The 18735-nt window shown below is 47.5% G+C and overlaps 2 protein-coding genes and 1 pseudogene across 2 annotated transcripts; 1 reads left to right on the forward strand and 2 right to left on the reverse strand.

Annotated features, from left to right (window-relative positions):
* The first annotated feature begins 5381 nt into the window (after positions 1–5381).
* Positions 5382–6341, forward strand: LOC149911596 (olfactory receptor 14J1-like). The gene has a single exon (XM_090133605.1). The coding sequence runs from the start codon at positions 5382–5384 to the stop codon at positions 6339–6341; it is 960 nt and encodes a 319-aa protein (XP_089989731.1).
* A 7418-nt stretch (positions 6342–13759) lies between these two features.
* On the reverse strand, positions 13760–16328 carry LOC149911597 (olfactory receptor 14J1-like; annotated as a pseudogene).
* A 64-nt stretch (positions 16329–16392) lies between these two features.
* Positions 16393–18600, reverse strand: LOC149911598 (uncharacterized). The gene is made up of 2 exons (XM_090133606.1): positions 18208–18600; positions 16393–17535 (listed from the first exon to the last, which is right to left on the reverse strand). The coding sequence occupies exon 2, from the start codon at positions 17528–17530 to the stop codon at positions 16724–16726; it is 807 nt and encodes a 268-aa protein (XP_089989732.1). The 5' UTR covers positions 17531–17535; positions 18208–18600; the 3' UTR covers positions 16393–16723.
* Positions 18601–18735: the final 135 nt, after the last annotated feature.

The following is an 18735-nucleotide window of genomic DNA, read 5'->3' on the forward strand; positions in this document are numbered from 1 at the left end:
AGTAATTACAGAACTGTCATTCTCACTTCAGTGCCTGGTAAATTTATGGAGAAAATGGTGCTAAGAGTTACTTAAAAACACCTGAAGGATAATTCTCTCGTTGGTCACACCCAACACAAGCTCATGAGGGGAAGGTCCTGTTTAACTTAATGTCCCTTTATGACAGCATCACCCACTGAGTTGACCAAGAGAAACCAGTTGAGGTTATCCTTTAAGATTTCAATAGAGTATAGAGAGAATAGTTTGACTATTTCTCACAGTATCCTTCTGGGCAAAATGTTCTGCACAGGGCTACACAGAAACATAATTTGATGGATAAGCCGCTGGAGAATGGGTCAGAACATAAAGAACATAAAGGACATACAACTATGGGATACTATCTAAAGGAGGGCACTAGAACTGAGTGATCTGAAGTTCAAAGTTTCATTGGGATTGACTGCTTGTTCAGACTGGGCCATTCCCACATCCCACATCCTGGCATGAGACACACTGCTCATATGGGATTTGGGCCTCACGGTATCCCTGCACCCCATGCAGAGTGGCAGCTGCTGTCCCACAGTCTTCCATGTGACATCAGACAAACCTCCATCCCACTGCCCCAGGAAGGGCCCTGAGCCAGCAGGAGGGACACGATCTCCCTGCCAAGGCTCTGGGGATCAGGCCTTGGCCTTTCTGCTTCAGAAGACAAAGGAGGCTTTGCTCAGCATCACAGCCGCCATCCCAGTGCCTTGGTCTGCCTGCAATCATGGCTTCCAATTATCTGCTCTAACAAGTCCCTGGGGAAGCTGGCTTGTGAATGGTCCTCAGTGGGGCCCATTAATACTCCAGGAAACTTCACTGTTCCTTCAGACTTTGTCTTCTTGAGCACTTCATGCAATCTTCTCTGTGCACTGGAGGTTGATGGACTCAGCAGCAAATGCTCCCTGGGACCCATTACAACCTGAAGAGCCTTCCTGTGCCTTGTGCCTTCCTGTCATCTTCTTCAGGTGTTCAGAACTTGTGCAGCAAACTGGACAGGTATCGGGAGAGAGTTAAAATTTGAAGAGAATGATGGGTATTTATGAAGACTATTTATTTATTTATTTATAGTTGGGTTTAAACAAGAAGATGAAGCAGCACTTTGTAAATGATATTGATCCAGGATGTCCCCTAACGACCTTTGCCTCGTCACTGTGTGGACAAATGTCCTCTGCAGCTACCCCACCCCATTTCTACTCCCATTGGCCCCATGGGACTTGCATCAGTTTTCCTCACATCACTTTTCTCCTCTGCAGTCACCTGCTCAGTGCTAAACCTTGTTTGCACCATCTCCCACTGGCTTTCCTCAGAGAACCAGCTGCACATGGGTAATGAAAGATTTCTCTCTCTCTTTTTTTTTTTTTTTTTCCCAATAATTGTAAACATGATGCAATTGAACGAACTGTAGAGCAATGTAATCAACTGCATGCCTTGTCCAAGCCACACCTAATGAGGTTTGTCTTGGGAATATTTGTGCAAGAAATATGTTAGGCAGAGATAGGAAGGCATAGATAGAATCACAGTTAAGGAGTTGATCAAGGAGTCCATCAGACTTTGCAGAAATGTTGCAAGTTCCAATAATCTCCCTGAAGTTCACAGATCAGCCAGATAGTTGGGAGGTATCTGAGTGAACAAAGAGCAAGGGAAGGAAAAGATTGTAGAGCAGTGGGAAGAGCATGTGTCCAGATGGCCTGCTGAAAACTTGTCCTGAATCATGGTCATTGATTTAGGAGAGCTGGAGACAGCTGGAGGATGAGGGACATCAAACACACAGCAGGGTAGAGCAGCGGTGGACGCTGGGCATTGGTCACAGGGCATTGGCACTGGCACCAATTCCTCAGAGAACCAGCTGCACATGGGCAATGAAAGATTTCTCTTTTTTCCAACAAACAGAATTCCTTCATGATGAACAATGAAACACAGTCTGTGTCCCCGTATCTGAAGGCATGTGTTTCCTGCTAACACAGTTCTGCAAAATGTTGTTCTTTTTTGAATAAAATAGAAAGGACACAAAATCCCCTAGAACTCTTGAATTTTCAACTTAAAAAAAAAAACAGATCTCATGAGTATTTCAGAACTTGAGAGGTGTGTTAACTCATTTTCACTGATTTCCATCTTGGTCTTCAATCCATCCAATTCAATTCAATTCAATTCAATTTAGTTCAATTGCTTCAGTTTTATTGACAGGAACATCTTTCAGACTTACAGCTTCAAAAATAAGAGAAAATCCATCTCTGCTTTGAACAGAGCCTGGCACTCCCCAGAATTTCCCTGCTGAGAATTGTCCATGGCAGCTCTCAGTGTTTCCACTAATTGAGTCACACTGTGGTACTGAGATCTTCTCACGTTCTCAGACCTTGTTTTAGAAGGTCACATGCAGCACAGGAGGCTTCACGCCCTTCATGCCAGGTAGCATGCCCCATTTCACTGTGAGCTCACATTCACCCTAGATTTCCTTTTGTTGTGTATATATTTCTAAAAGCCCTTCTGTCTTTGATATGCCTGGGCAGGTTCAACTCTGTGTGAGCTTTAGACTTTCTAAACTAATCTCAGCAGGTACACTAGGACAAACACTCTGCATTGCTCCCAGCTGACCACTTCTTGTTTCCAATTCCTATATCTGCATTCTTTCTGTACTGGGCACCACAGACACTTGAAGAAGCCAAGGTGTGCTCTCCTGAAACCCAAGGTGTGAACTTGACTTTTGCCCTCCCTTCAGACTCCACAGCTCCACCATCCCATGGCCACTGCAGACCAGGTTCACTTGGACCTTCAAATTCTCCACCAGCCCTTCCTTGCCAGTGAGTATGAGATGCAGCAGAGCACCTCTCCTCTTTGGTTTCTCTAAGGCTTGGTGAACAAACTGTCAGCTGTGCTCTCCAGGGATATCCTGGATCTTGTATGCCCTGCTGTGCTGTCCCTGCAGCAGATACTGCAGTGGAAAAGGCCCCCAAAGGGGACAAGGGCCTGAAACATCAGGCTCCTATCTGTCTGCATTGGGCACCTTCCACTTCCTCCTCATGATCAGGAAGCCAGGAACAGACACTGTTGGTCTCCTCTATTTGCCATTGCCATTCACTCTCACCTGGCTGCTCTGCCATCCCAAGGAAGAGCTCAGGGCACACCCACAGAGGGCAGTTCCTCTTTTTTGTCTCCTCTCCCATCTATCATGAAGACTCATGCTACAGTCCAGTTGTGTTCCTGTGATCCAAACAAGAGCTCAGGCCTGCAAGTGTACAAAGCTATGTAGCCCAGCACATACTGGTGTTCTCATCAGTGTAAAATCACATAAGAAAACATCCTATTCAGGAGGCATTATTGGATTCAGTGCATCCATGGTATCTATGAAGGTGGCACATAATCATTGGACCCATTATGGGTAGCTAAGTTATCCAAGCAGCATGGATACTCCTGGACATGTCTTTCCTGAAGGCCCTGTGCTGCATTTGCAGCTGCATGTGAGTGTGCTGGACAGCCCAGGGAACTGGCATGACACTAGGCTGCTTCTGATGTCATTCACATGAGAGCACATAGAAAACTGAGGCTTCTTCAGACGAAGAACAAAGATGTGCGTCAGCTCTGTAGTGCCTTGAGCTCCAGAATAGGCAACAGATGGAGAACAGAGGAAGATCTGCCTCTTCTTTTGTGAGCTCATCCATTTAGTCAGCTGAATAACTCTGCCTGCTCCACGGAGATGAGTAAAAAAGACATACTCCAGTGCCCTAAACGCAGTGGTCTGTTGTCATTTAGGATGGCCAAGAATAGCTCTAACCCCTCTCTGGCCCTCAGCTGATGCTCAGGAAGGAGGTGTCTATCTCAGGGATTTCCCACACACTTCACAAGCACTAGCACACATCCAGGAGCATCGCAGGCACCTTGGTCATCACCCAGGGTCTGTGTGTGAGCAACTGACTCTCCACTGGAGGACCAAGGACTCAGAGCAGGAGCTCACATGCAGGCAACTCCTTGTGCACATCTGAACTGAACCAGAGAAATCCCAAACCCATTTCCACCATAGAGTTTCCATCTAGGGATGAGATGCCAGCACTACCTCAGCTGGATCACTGCCCTGCCCAGGGCAAGTCCACCCCTCCCTGTCCTTGCCTGTGTGCACTTTTTGATACAGCAACACTCACTGAAGGGCTAACCGTATGTCTGGAATTGGTCCTTGTCCAGTGGGCATTTGGTGGTTAATGCAGCAGATTTCAGAGTACAATCATGACACTGCTGTCTTTTAGGAGCTGTTGGCCACAGAGACCCAGGGACATCTCAGGAGAGATCATCGGGAGGATAGAAATCACATCCTCTGCTGCTGAGCTGGTCTGGGCTCCTGGGACACAGGGAGCTCCTACAAGTGGGCAGTGCTGCAGAGACACAGCTCTGACTAAGAGCAGCTCCCGTGTACTCTGCATCAGTACTAGCAGCATGTTCTGAGGTGACATGAAGATAGAAGAGAAAGGAGAGAGGGATTACAGGATGTGTGGGGTGTGAGCAGGCTGCGACCTCACTGCAGGAGCATTGCTTTCAGCCATTGACACAGTAAGTCTCTCACCATAGGTAATGCAAACACTTTTCCAAGAGGGATCACCAAATCTGGCACATCCCAGTGCAGATCAGGCTGCATACACTCTATGTTTCTTTATCATAGAATAAGAGCTGTTCCAGATGAGGTCTTCCCTGCTGCAGCAGGGAATGAATGTTAGGTTTCCTTTGCAATACATGTGCTGATGAGGCACTGCTGAAGTATGTTGAGAAATGATGAATATTCCGTGATGGGCAGTGGATTCCTCTGCTCTCAGCTGGGTCTGCCTTCTTTTCACAGTGTTCTGGGAGTGTAATCCATCTCCCTCTTCAAAACTGACAAGCTCAGAACAATTAGAAACAAGCCCAACCAGCTGCCCTTTCTCCACACTAAGCAGACATGAATCCTTTTGCCTCTCAGGTCTCATAGGCATTCATACTGAGTACAGCAGAAGTGCTCCGAATTTCTCAATTCAGCAAACCCTCCATGGACACACTGAGTGAGAGGATGGAGTGCAGAAAAAACTATCACTGCAACTTCCATTTGTAACCCACATATTTCTGGCTTTGAGTCCACAGATGCTGACAAGCACTTCTCTATTAGAATTTACTTCATGTGATACATTTTGGAAAGAAAACCTTTCCCTACACGACCACATTTCCCTGTCCCTATGGGGACAAGACTGCTTCCTGGAGAGAAAAAGTGCAGAAGCCCTCAAGACAAACTCAACGTCAAGAAATGTGGCTCACATAACTGGGGTTAACTGAAAATTTTCCACACTGAAATCTCTGTCTTTAACTTTTGTACTCCTTGGACAGGTTCTTGTGGCAAGAGGCAGCAGATGCCCAACAGCAGCTCCATCAGCGAGTTCCTCCTGCTGACGTTGGCAGACACGCGGCAGCTGCAGCTCCTGCACTTCTGGCTCTTGCTGGGCATCTACCTGGCTGCCCTCCTGGGCAACGGCCTCATCAGCACAGCCGTAGCCTGCCACCACCGCCTGCACACCCCCATGGACTTCTTCCTCCTCAACCTCGCCCTCCTCGACCTGGGCTGCATCTCCACCACTCTCCCCAAAGCCATGGCCAATGCCCTCTGGGGCACCAGGCACATCTCCTATGCTGGATGTGCTGCTCAGGTCTTTTTCTTTTTGTTTTTGTTTTCAGCAGGGTATTGCATTCTCACCATCATGTCCTATGACCGCTACGTTGCCATCTGCAAGCCCCTGCACTACGGGACCTTGATGGACAGCAGAGCTTGTGCCACCATGGCAGCAGCTGCCTGGGGCACTGGGGTTCTTTTTGCTCTGCTGCACACTGCCAATTCATTTTCACTGCCTCTCTGCCAAGGCAGTGTAGTGGATCAGTTCTTCTGTGAAATCCCCCAGATCCTCAAGCTCTCCTGCTCAGAATCAGACTACCTCAGGGAAATTGGACTTACTGTCCTTAGTGTTCTTGCCTTTTTTGGTTGTTTTATATGCATTGTTGTGTCCTATGTGCAGATCTTCAGGGCTTTGCTGAGGATGCCCTCTGAGCAGGGACGGCACAAAGCCTTCTCCACGTGCCTCCCTCACCTGGCCGTGGTCTCCCTCTTTCTCAGCACTGATTTTTTTGCCTACCTGAAGTCACCCTCTCTGTTGTCCCTTTCACTGAACCTGGTGGTGTCATTTCTATACTCAGTGGTGCCTCCAACACTGAACCCCCACATCTACAGCATGAGGAACCAGGAGCTCAAGGATGCAGTGAGGAAAATGATGTCATGGACAAATTCCATCTATGGCAAACAGGCTCAGACTCTAATGTGAATGATACAAATTGTTTTTTACAGGTTCTCACATCACTTATATACACTCACAAGTTTCCTTTTTTACCTTTCCTATCAGCCTTTACAACTTTCCCATTTGCCTTTTCATGTTGACAATGTATTCCACAAACATTCCTTTTCCGTGCAGACAGGCAGTAACCCAATCAGAGCTGTGCACCATTCCTTTTACTTTTCTTCTAGATATATCCTGTGTTCTCAGCCTTGCTTTCTCATGCTGCTTGTCTTGCTCCACCACTTCTGCTCTAAATAGTCTATCTTGTATTCCCACATCCACCAGGGATAAACTTCTCATCTGTCTCTACAAATAATTCTAAGTCTGTCCAGTAACAGGCCTACATTATGATTTTTAATGTTTATAATATTTATTTATATTAATAGATACGTTTTTCTCTGCTGTTCGTGTGTGTGTGTGTGAGTATCAGTAGTGGTTATCATGGTCCTATACAAGTGTTTGGCTTCCTTCCACTTGTACTGAGGCATCACCGTGCTCTCTTTCTCCTGGAGCCCATATGAACTCTGGGTCAGTGCTGACTCTACCACAGCCTCTGTGTTATCTTTCTGTATCTGTAGGCAAATAAGATGCCAGCAGGCACTGTGGAGGCAGTGGGGATGCAGCAGACCCAGGACAGGAGGCTGAAGGAAGATTCCTCAGGCATACCTGTGCACACACAGTGCCTTTGGAAATGTTCCATTGTCATTCCAAGCATTTTGCACACCCGCAGACTCTCAGGGAGAGGATTTATCAGCACTCATCCCTGTCGACCTGGGTCTGCTGCCCACTCTGATCAGCATGGCCAGCACAGTGTCATCATCAGATCAGATCAGAGGAGGGATGGAGTCTGATGGGAGTTGATGTGCTCATAAAATCTCCCTGAAGAATCAAGTACGACCAGGACCCCATGACCTTGCTGCTGTTGCTCAGTCTCTGTCCCAGGCAGAAGTCCTTGTGACAGTCTCCCAACCCTCAAGCTGGCCATTACCCCAAAGTCAACCGTGGTACAAGATGAGTGTGCTGGGGGACAGATGGAACATCAGAGTCTGGTTGTGACCATTCAAAGGGTAATCCCTCTGCTCAGTCCATGCAAGGACGTCAGCCTCTGAGAGCCCACAAGAGGAGGGAGCTGGCAGAGGTGATCCTGGAGCCCTGGAGACCACCCCATGCCTGTGGGGCCATGAAGCAGGGTGCCTCAGGGCACAGATCCAGCAAAGCTTCCTGTTGTGTGAACAGAAAGGAGACACTGCCCAAGGAAGCTAGCAGCAGATCCAGACCTCATGCCAGTGATTTCCAGCAGCACTTTTCACTGTAATCTGCTGAGGGCTGAGGGCTGAAATGGGACCATTCCACATTCTCCCTGGGTTCAGTGCCTTCACTGGGGAGTGGGCAGCCTGGCCGCACCCTCTCCCAGCCCAGAGCTCAACGGAGCTCAGAACAGGGATGGCTGTGAGCTGTATAGGATATGTTGGAGCTGGGCAGGGAACAGCCTGTGGGGGAGGCTGCTGGAGCAGAAGGTCAGTGCATGCTGACAGGGGCTATGCTGGGGGCACATCTCTGTACCACTGCACGCATGCTGCCCCACACAGTGCCTGCACTGAGCTCCCTGTGGGGCGGTGGGGGAGGGCTATTCTGCAGAGGGGAAGGCATATGGAGCCTCATGCTGCGGGGCTGGGACCCCAAAATCACCCTGGAACTCAGCACCCAGCTGCGCTGTGCTCACCTTGCCTGGCTCCCAGGTGCCCCTCCTCAACAGGACAGGGGAGAAAACACAACTCAACAATTCCTGGGTTGAGGGAAAAGGTGCTTTCTTCTTTCCTTGCTTAAAACCCAGTGACAATAAACTGTGAGTGTTTATGGCTACATATCAAATGCAGGCTTTTTCCTGCAAACTTTGGAACAGCTGATGAATTCAGCGTCCCTTTCACCTTAATATATTAATTGAAACAACGCCTAACCCACAACACATTTGACTAATAGTTTACATAATTTAAATCATTTCCAAGACAGAAATCTGCTCACAGTCAGTTAGGATTTCACATCCTTCATATTCCTTACCTATTTACTGTAATTAAAGTGATTTGCTGTGTTTGTATTTCAGTTTTGTTCTCTCACCTTGTTTGAAGGGTGAGAAAAGGGCCCCACAGTAAAAGAGTAGAAGGTGAGAAAAGGGCTTCACAGGGACTGAGGATAGGGGTAGTTAGAGATAGCTTATAGAAGCAAGAATGTAGAGATTGTTAAAGAAATAAGGGATGGCAGACACTGGGTCTGGGATAGTGAAGGGGATGAAGGCCATACTGATAAGGCTTGAGAACAACCCAAGAACATTTGGCAGGAAGGTGATGAGATGTCCACAGGGCAAGAAGAAACAGGTTTGGGGGGATGTCCTCCTGAAAGATCAGAAGTTTACAGCAAGAAAAGTCAAAAGCTTTTGTGAGGAAGACAACAAATCTTCATCCCATGACCCACAACGCACGTGCAAGAGGGGAGGGTCTGCATGCTAATGAACTCTCGGGGGTGTAATGAATATGTATCTGAATTCCAGGAAAACTATTGATTATGCATTTGTTTGGCCTATATCTGTAGCACCATTTTTCTGGATGGTGTGCAAGTTAGGTGGATCTACCCCTTTGCACCCAGTGTCTGCGCAGCACTGAATAAACCGTACCTGTTTTGCAACCTTACTTGGGTTACAGAGCTTGATTCCGCATGTCTGCACTTAACTCTGGTTTTATTCACACTTTTCTCTGGGTTTTACTGACACCATACTCTGGGTGTGTACACTCTCTCTTCTGGGCCTACACACACTTTACTCTAGGTGTTTCTCACACTGGACTCCGGGTTTGGTCACACTTTACTCCTGGTTTGCTCACAGCTTTCTACCGGTTTTACACACACTTTGCACAAGGCTTGCACACTTTTTACTCTGGGTTTGCACTTGCTCTACTCTGGGTGGACTCACACCTTACTCTGAGTTGTACTCACACTTTACTCCTCATTTACTAACACTTTACTCCGGGTTTTCTCACACTTGACTTGGGCTTACCTCACACTTTATGCCAAGTTTGCTCACTCTTCTTTCTGGGTTTACTCACACTTCTTTTTTTGTGTGTGTGTTTTACTCAAACTTTACTGAAGGTTTTGACGTGTGGAAATCAATCCCTATAGCCTGTAAGGATATAGAGAAGTTATTTTTTATTGGCAATTGCACAAAAGCCCTGGTGCAGGGGGTATCATTCCTCCAAGCTTGCACCACATCAGGAATACTTGTGGAACAGATATAGGCCAAACTAATACATCATCAACAGCTTTCCTGGAACTCGGATACATATTCATTACAATCCCGTGACTTCATTAGCATGCAGACCCTCTCATCTTGTGCGTGGGTAGTGGGTCAAGGGATGAAGATTTCTTGACTTCCTCACAAAGGCTTCTGCCCTTTCTTGCTGTAAACTTCTGACCCAAAGTGAGGGCATCGCCCCAAACTGGTTTCTTCTTGCTCTGTGGACGTCTAATCATCTCTCTGTGAAATGTCCTCGGGCTGTTCTCAGACCTTATTGGTATGGCCTTCTACACCCCCTCACTATCCCAGACCCAGTGTCTGACATCCCTTATTTTCTAACAAGCTCTACATTCTTGCTTCTAGAAGCTATCTTTAATTATTTCCCTTCACTCCCCTTATTCTCATTCACTTTGAAGCCTTCTTGCCTTTTTACTTCCACTTATGGGACCCTTCTCACCTTTCACTCACACTTTTCTCAGGGTTTTACTGACACCCTACTCCGGGTGTGTACGCTCTCTTTTCTGGGCCTACCCACACTTTACTCCAAGTGTTTCTCACACTTTACTCGGAGTTTACACACACTTTATGCCTGGTCTTCTCACCGTTTTCTCTAGGTTTTACTCACACTTTGCACCAGGCTTGCAGACTCTTTCCTCAGGGATTACTCTTGCTCTATTCCGGGTTTCCTTTCTCTGTGTTTAACTCACACCTTACTCTGTCTTAACTTACACTTTACTCCGGGTTTTCTCACACTTCACTTGGGCTTACCTCTCACTTTAGTCCAAGCTTACTCGCACTTTACTCTGGGTTTACTCACACTTCTTTTTTGAGTGTTGTTGACTCATACTTTACTCAAGGTTTCTTCAAACTTTTCTTCAACTTTACTCACACTTTCCTCTGGCTTTACTCAGGCTATTCTCCGGGTTTTACTGATACCCTATTTTGGGTGTGTACACCCTCTCTTCTAGGCCTACCCACACTTTACTCTGGGTGTTTCTCACACTTGACTCCGAGTTTACTCAGTTTTCTCCAGGTTTTACTTACACTTTGCACCAGGCTTGCCCACCCTTTACTGTGTGTTTGAACTTACTCTACTCCGCGTGAACTCAATCCTTCCTCTGGGATTTACTCACACTTTACTCCACACTTTTAGTACTCTTTACTATAGGAAAGAAAGACTTTAAAGGGCACCCAATATAAATGTTTTCTGATTTAAATTAGTGCAACTTGTTGCTTTTGGGGAATCATTCACCATTTGATATTGATTCAGACTGTCTCTGAAGGAGATCTGCATAGACAGGAAAAGCAATTGCTTGAGGCCTGACACTGTACAGACAACCTGACTGCTCACCTCCCCAGGCCTGACGTGTCTGCTGTATGCCACCTGGCACTTGCATCACTTTTCCCGACAGCAGAATCCTCCACTGAAATCTACAGCTGGACATTACAGTTCCTTTACACCGTTCCTTCACCTGCTTTCCTTAGAGAACTGTCTGCACACAAACACAGGGCGTTGCTTCCTACTTTAAAACAAACAACAGTAAAGCATGATACAATTTCACTAAAACAAGACACACTCCTCAGCCGTATCCCACCAGCATGGTTCACTTCCCAAAAGAATAAGTACTTTACATAGGTAGACAGGAAACAATAAATATTAATAGGAAATGCATATTAATTGAAGGATAAATGACAAGGAGCAAAGCTCCACTGTGTGATCACAAGCATTCCATGCCATCTCCAGAGGCCCCAGAGGTCCTGTCTGGGACAGGCAGCTTTCCGAGAGGACCTGCAGGAGACCAGAGCCCTCTAGAAGCTGCAGATGGAACTTGGGAAGAGGGTCTCAGGGCAGTAACTGCCAACTGTTGTCTTTGTCCCTGTAGCTGCAGCCCAACCCAGCACACTCAATGCCCCCCAGACAACTTAGTGGAGCCCTGGGGGTGACCCAGCACTGAAATGGCCACTAGGATGCCAAGAAACTCTGATTTATTCTCAATAAACAGAAACATTCATGAACCATTGTGGGTCATTGGTGTCAAACTCAGCCTAAAAGACTCAAGTATAGGTCACAGTCACTGCGGTGAAACCCATCACATTGGGAAAAGTCCCACCAAACTATGGAAGTTGAAAAAGAACAGTGTGAAAAGAACTATCAGGTCAGTCCTCAGATGAAGGGTATGTAAAATTTATCTGCTACAGAGGCGGAGAGCAAAAGGCATTGGATTGTGACTCAAAGAACTAAAAGAGGTCTAATTCATTTAATCCATGAGCTGATACAAACACTGTCAGAGTGAAGGACACTGGTTTATGACATAACGTGAGGAAGAAAGGAGGTGGCTGGTCTATGAAACGTTGTTCCTGTGCCATGACCAATGCAGATAGCGCTGGAGTAGAAGCTCCGGGCCACAAGCACACTGAGCACAAGTCCTCACTTGCCAAATGAACATGGAGGCCTCCACTGAAAAAATGCTGCTTCACATCACCTTTTCTCTCTGGACTCTGCTCCACACCATCAAGCCTACTATCAGTACCCCCAGGAGCCCACCAGGCTGGCAGCTGGGAAGAGTCAACGTGGGGACAGGAAGCACATCCCTACAGCACTCATCCCAGCAGGGACAGGACAGGGCAGAGGAGCAAGGGAGAGGCAGGCTGAGGACAGGTGGCTGGAGTGGTGATGTGAGCTCACTGTCACTGCAGCACCTGAATGGCCCCTGGAAGATGTGCCGGCCGGCAGCACTGGGAGGTCATGGAGTGCATCAGCAGTGACAGCACTGGAGAGGGGGGAGGGCAAGGCGGGTGGCAGAGCTCCATCCAGGTGCTGGCTGCGAGTCTTCTCTGGTGCAGCCACCTGCAGCAGGAGGGCAAGCAGAGCATGTTCCTTCTCATCCATCCTCTAACTCACAGAAATTCTCCATAGCGCTTCTCCAGGACCAGCCCTACTCCCACAGATCCTTGTCCAGGGCAGTGTGTCCTTGCTGGCCTGGCAGAAGCTCCCTGTTCCCTCCTGCTTCCCTCCCCATGCTCTGTGCAGGGCCCTGAGCTGGTGGAGCTGCTCTGCAGAGTGAGGGAGCTGTGGTGCCCTGGGACACCGGGCTGACCCTGTGCTGCTCAGGGTGGAGGCAGTCCCAACTGGATGGGATCTCTATTGTTGAGTCTCTCTCCATCTGCCCAGTTGGCTCAGCAGCACCACTGCAGAGCCTTCATTTGCCTGTGGGCTCCTCAGACTCCCCTGTTCCTTTGAATCAGTGGTCTGTTATTGCATAAGGAACTATTCTTTGCCTTACACTGACACAGTCTCTTACACTGTCCCTGGAGATCCCCTGGCATCTCCAGGATGCTTCAGATTCCTGTCCAGGACAGCATCTGCCATTAGTCCCACCGCAGTAGGGACAGTCCCACAGAGACATGTTCAAGACCCGTTACCATTTGCTGGGCCATGTACAACCAAGAAGGGAGCTCTCATCCATCCTTTGGTCCTCATTGATCACCCTGGGACTTTGAACCATGCAGAACCCCTGGAAAGCAAGAGGACTTTCCCGAGGGCAACTCCTTGGCTGTATTCCTGGCACAGATTTGGAAGGGGTGTTCAGCCCTCTGACCCTGCCCTGAGCAGCCCCTTCTGTTATGATGGTCTCAGCAGGGTGGCCAGCTGTGGCACACTCCTGCACACTGCCTGCCTGCCTGCAGCCAAAGGGATGCCACCATAGAGACAACAGCACTGCCACCAATTGCACCAGAACTGAGAGCTGACACAAATGCATGGACACAAGATAGCAGTTGGGAACATAAAGAGAGCAGCACTGAAAAGGCCACATCCTGCTGCTGCCCATGGCCGTGGCTCCAGGGAAGCAGCAGCACAATTCAAAGGCAGCAGAAAGTCCCCTCCAGGCTGTGATGAACATCCCTCAGGGACACTGCTGCTCCTTGTGGCATTTGTGTCTTAGTTCATGACCTTCTGCTGATGATCCATACTGGATGGGAGGCAAAAAAAATGATCCTGTGTTGATTTCTTTATCTATTCATAGAACCTGGTTCCTTAAGTACAATAGGTTCAACACATGGAAGTAAAAATAAGTAAACAAAAAGACTGATGATGAATATTATTTAATTGGAATTAAATTTATTTTAAGTATGACAAAGAAATATGAAGAAAAAATGGAAACATCACATAAAATCGATCACACTTTGCTTAACTTCTTTGCAGTCTTGAGGGTATGATGAACATCGTTTTGATGGAGAAACAATGTATAATGGATAACTTTCCTGATGGCACCCTTGAGCTCCTGGTTCCTCATGCTGTAAATGAGGGGGTTCACTGCTGGAGGCACCACCGAGTACAGAAATGAAAACACCAGGTCCAGGGATGGGGAGGAGAGGGAGGCAGGCCTCAGATGGGCAAAAAAAGCAGTGCTGAGAAACAGGGAGACCACGGCCATGTGAGGGAGGCATGTGGAGAAGGCTTTGTGCTATCCCTGCTCAGAAGGCATCCTCAGCACGGCCCTGAAGATCTGCATGTAGGACAGCACTATGAATAAAAAACACCCAAATAAGACAAGGACAGCAGCCATGATAAGTCCAACTTCCCGGAGGTAGGATTCTGAGCAGGCGAGCTTGAGTATCTGGGGGATTTCACAGAAGAACTGATCCACAGCATTGCCTTGGCAGAGAGGCAGAGAAAATGTATTGGCAGTGTGCAGCAGAGCAAAGAGAGCCCCAGTGCCCCAGGCAGCTGCTGCCATGGTAGCACAAGCTCTGCAGTCCATCAAGGTCCCGTAGTGCAGGGGCTTGCAGATGGCAACGTAGCAGTCATAGGACATGATGGTGAGAAGGAAATATTCTGCTAATAACAAAAAGAAAAAGAAAAAGACTTGTGCAGCACATCCTGCGTAGGAGATGTGCCTGGTGCCCCAGAGGGCATTGGCCATTGTCGGAGCTCAGCGGGAGACAAACACACGACCACAGAATTGATCAGAAAGTCTCAACTTTAATCAGAAGGTTGCGTGCATTTATGTTGGCGCTAATGAAGCTCATACACATTGCAAAGCCCGAGCTCCTGCTAGGCTCTTCAGCTACTTGTTGCCCCAGCCCTTCTTTGTACTTTTTGTGATTAGACCATGCCATACATCTTTCTTATTTCTACATTCTCCTGCCTTCCTACACATCCTGTTACATTGCTCAAGGACTCTCGTCTCATTAGCCGAATACTGTCTGTGTGGCCTTTCTCAACCAGCCAGGTCTCAATCACACTCTCCACACTTCCCTTGTTTTCTTTTTGGACAACTAGGCTAACTCCTACTACCTTATCAATTGCTCAGTGTATTAAGTGATGTAGACAAGAGAACACACATGGCACCACCAACAGTAACACAATTAACACCCCCAGTATCATAAGCATGAATCAGATGATGTCTCGAAACCAGGGACCAATTCCTAGCCCACGGAGCCAGTCCTCTAACCCCAAACCCTCTTCCTGCAAATGGCTGGTGAGGGTCTGTAGCTTAGCTATTTGTTGGTGTATTGATGACGAGTGTTCCATGAGGTTCATGCAGCACATTCCATCAAAGTCCTCACATCCGTGCCCATGAGCCAGCAGTAAAAAGTCTATAGCGGCACGATTTTGCAGCGTGGCATGCCTGACTGAATCTGTATCTACCAACAATTCCTCTAATACCCTTGAAGTGGCATTTGTCTGCTTAGCCAATCAGAGCCGTGAGATGTTCTTTCTTCTTCTGAAGGTGTCCTTGGTTCTCATGCCACTTATCTTGCTGCACAGCTGCTGCTCCGTGCAGTTTTTCTTACGTTCCCATATTTCCCCTTTTTTTGTTTATTAGCAAACTTCTACCATGCTATAAAGTAATAACACTAATTATATTAATAATACAATCATTATAACTCAATCAAGGCCTCGATTGACAATGCTATAAGTGTGAGAAAGGAAACAAGGCAAACATAACATCATGACAAGAAATACTGTTAACCTACTAAAAAGAACAAACACGTGTTTGGTCTGCAGCCCAACTTTCTGCAACCTGGAAATAAATCCCCAAGGGCCCCATTCTGTGCTAATCTCTAACTGCTTTGAAAGAAGTCTTCAACTTTTATATATTCTGATATATTGATTTTGAAAAATCACTAAGATTTGTACAACAGATGCTTTTAGAGTGCTCATGATTGTGCCTTTGGGCTAATAGAAAATTAATAGTTGAGGAACTTTACATGCCAGATAGAACTAGGGGCATTATTACGTACTGACCCTTGAGAAACAACAACCTGCAGAAAAAGGGTGGTGAATGCGATAGGCAGTGCCAGCAGGGCGTCCCCTGCTTCAAGGCGCACTTTTCCTCTCTCACCCACCACAGATTCTCTCTTTCTTTTGTTCTTCTCAGGGTCCAAAGAGTATTTTCCATTTGTACACTGCATCCGCATGGCCAATGCGTGATACAGAGGCCAAATGGAACATCTGCTTGCAGAATGAACTATCAAGGTTAACTCTCTTAGCGTGTGCCTTTGTCTCAGGTGCTTCATGATCATATTTTAAATTCCCAAATAGTGGGATGAAAGAGAGTTAATCATTCTATAATATAAGGTCATCCTTTGCTTGGGATTCCTTTCCAGGTTTTGTCTTAGCGCTACTAATACATTAAAATAGCTATCTCCATAGATTTCAGCATTAGTAACATTAAATCCTGTTAATTCACATTCAATCTATTACTAAAAAAAAAAAAAAAAATTAAAAAATAAAAATAAAAACCACACAACAAAGGTTACTACTCTGCTATTTGCAATACAACAAGTTACAAAGCAAAACCAAATAATAAGAAGCACATAATCCCAATCACTATGAGTTCATGGTCGTTTCAAGCCTGGTTTCAGTCTTTCTCATCATTTCACATCCTGACACCGTTCTTTTTGTGGGTTCCGTGAGCTGCAATGGGAGTACGCACAACCATTTCCCCTTTTTCCTTTTGTGCAAGCAAGACAGTAGTGGTCAGTTTGTTAAGTAAGCATGGCGTGACGATTGTGTTGTTTAATATCAGTCCGAGATATTTCCAGGGGGGTGTATGCTGGATCTTTTCCGGTGCTATCACTAGTCCTTTGCTGCCAGTGTTTCATGCAGGAGTGTCATCTGTTGCTCAGTGTGTGTGGACTTCTGACGCTCGCAAAGGTGCAAGAGCTGCCATTCCTGTGGCTGACTAGCTTGTGCCTGGGCTTTTAATCCCTCACCCAGATCTGCGATTGCCTTCACTAATAATGCTTGTGGACCACTAGGTATATTTGATATTCGCTGTAGTGCTTCTTCTATTGTCCATCCACTACTCAATGTGTTTAAAACTCCACGAGTTGTAGAATTGCAATTTTGTAATGCACATTGTTTTAACATAGCTCCCTTCATGTATTCAGGTACCCCTGCAGCCTCTATAGCTGTCGCTACCCTAACAATAAAGCTCCCGAAATCCTCACTCCTTCCTTGCTGGATTCCCATGTATGAGGGGAGTCCACCTGGTGCCTTAATTCTGGACATGGCATGCCTAGCCAATCGCATAGATTCCCTCAATTTGTCTGGACCTAAGAGGGCTTGAGTCTCCATCCTCACGTATGGTCCCAGCCCTAATAGTTCATCAAGTGTTACCCCATGCAGCGGATCTCCTGGCTGCCTCTGAATCATCACACTCTGCTGGCACAGATCATGCCAGTGAGCATTAAACAGCAATAACTGATGCTGAGTAAATATCAACTTTGCTACTCCCCTTATGTCTGCTTGTAGCAATATTTGTGAACCCCAGATAAAATCCAACATTTGCTTCACCGGCTCACCCATGACTCCACACTGGCTAACTGTAGCCCTCAGCTGTGACAATAATTTCCAATCTAATGCTGATATGGTTGCCTGCATTCCTCCTGCAGCCAAAGGAGTATAGGTCACAGGGCACGCCAATTCCTGCACCGCCGCCGCGCCTTCACCATCCCCCTGCTCCATGCATGCTTTCGCTATGCTCGCCCACGCCTCTCTGCGCTCTCTTGCGATTGCCTCCGCCAGGGCACTTTCTGCCCCAGGGACCGGCTCATCGCCTTGCTTTTCTAGGGCAGTTGCTGAAGGGGTTAATGGTTCCACAAGTGGCGCAGTTGGAATAGTCATTGGCTCCGAGCCCGCGGCTGGAGCATTTACAGGCTCTGAGCCCGTAGCCCGTTCAGCTGGGATAACGATTGTGCTTACGGCAGGAGGAACTGCTGGCGGCCAATTCCAGTAACCCTCATTTCGCTGGTGTGCCCCCACAGCTTGTTGAGCTGCCCTTTTCTCTCCCTGACTCTGAAGCAATTCATTATGAACTGCCTTCCATAATTTCCCCAGTTTCCTTGTCACTTTATCGTCCTCTATCATAGCCTCCCACAACACATCTCCAAACTTCCGCCACTCACTCAGCTCATGAACTGAATAAGGGTTAGCAAGCAAACCCCAGCTCTGACCATAGGCCAATAATCCAGGGAGCTCTTTATTAAGATCTATTCCTTTTATCCCGTGCTTTTCTAAAAAGCGAGTAAATAATTGATAAGCTGCTTGTCTTTCCATACCTAAGTTTCAGCGCTGTTGCAGCCTTGCAAGGTCCGGCAGCCCGTATCGGTCAGGTCTCACAGAGTGTCCTGAGGCATGGCACCTCTTCTTTCTTGGAGTGCTTTTGCCATCCCCGCTGCTTAGGGACCCGAACTTCCTACGCCGCTCGTCTGGTTCTATCCAACGGGTTATCACGTCAGGGTCACCATTTGGCGGAGCTCGGCGGGAGACAAACACACGACCACAGAATTGATCAGAAAGTCTCAACTTTAATCAGAAGGTTGCGTGCATTTATGTTGGCGCTAATGAAGCTCATACACATTGCAAAGCCCGAGCTCCTGATAGGCTCTTCAGCCTACGGCTGAACACATCAAAGGCAAGGCTAAGTCATGGAAAACAACAAAGAGAAGGCCGCGTCAGGGGCCGGGCCCAAAGAGAAGGCCGCGTCAGGGGCCGGGCCCAAAGAGAAGGCCGCGTCAGGGGCCGGGCCCAAAGAGAAGGCCGCGTCAGGGGCCGGGCCCAAAGAGAAGGCCGCGTCAGGGGCCGGG

Source organism: Phasianus colchicus, unplaced genomic scaffold, assembly GCF_987193195.1.
Source record: "Phasianus colchicus unplaced genomic scaffold, bPhaCol1.hap1.1 HAP1_SCAFFOLD_80, whole genome shotgun sequence".
Taxonomy (NCBI): Eukaryota; Metazoa; Chordata; class Aves; order Galliformes; family Phasianidae; genus Phasianus; species Phasianus colchicus.

Bases quoted from the DNA above. Each gene is read 5' to 3' on its own strand.
- LOC149911596 (XM_090133605.1), top strand. From the start codon at position 5,382: ATGCCCAACAGCAGCTCCATCAGCGAGTTCCTCCTGCTGACGTTGGCA.
- LOC149911598 (XM_090133606.1), bottom strand. From the start codon at position 17,530: ATGCAGGCAACCATATCAGCATTAGATTGGAAATTATTGTCACAGCTG.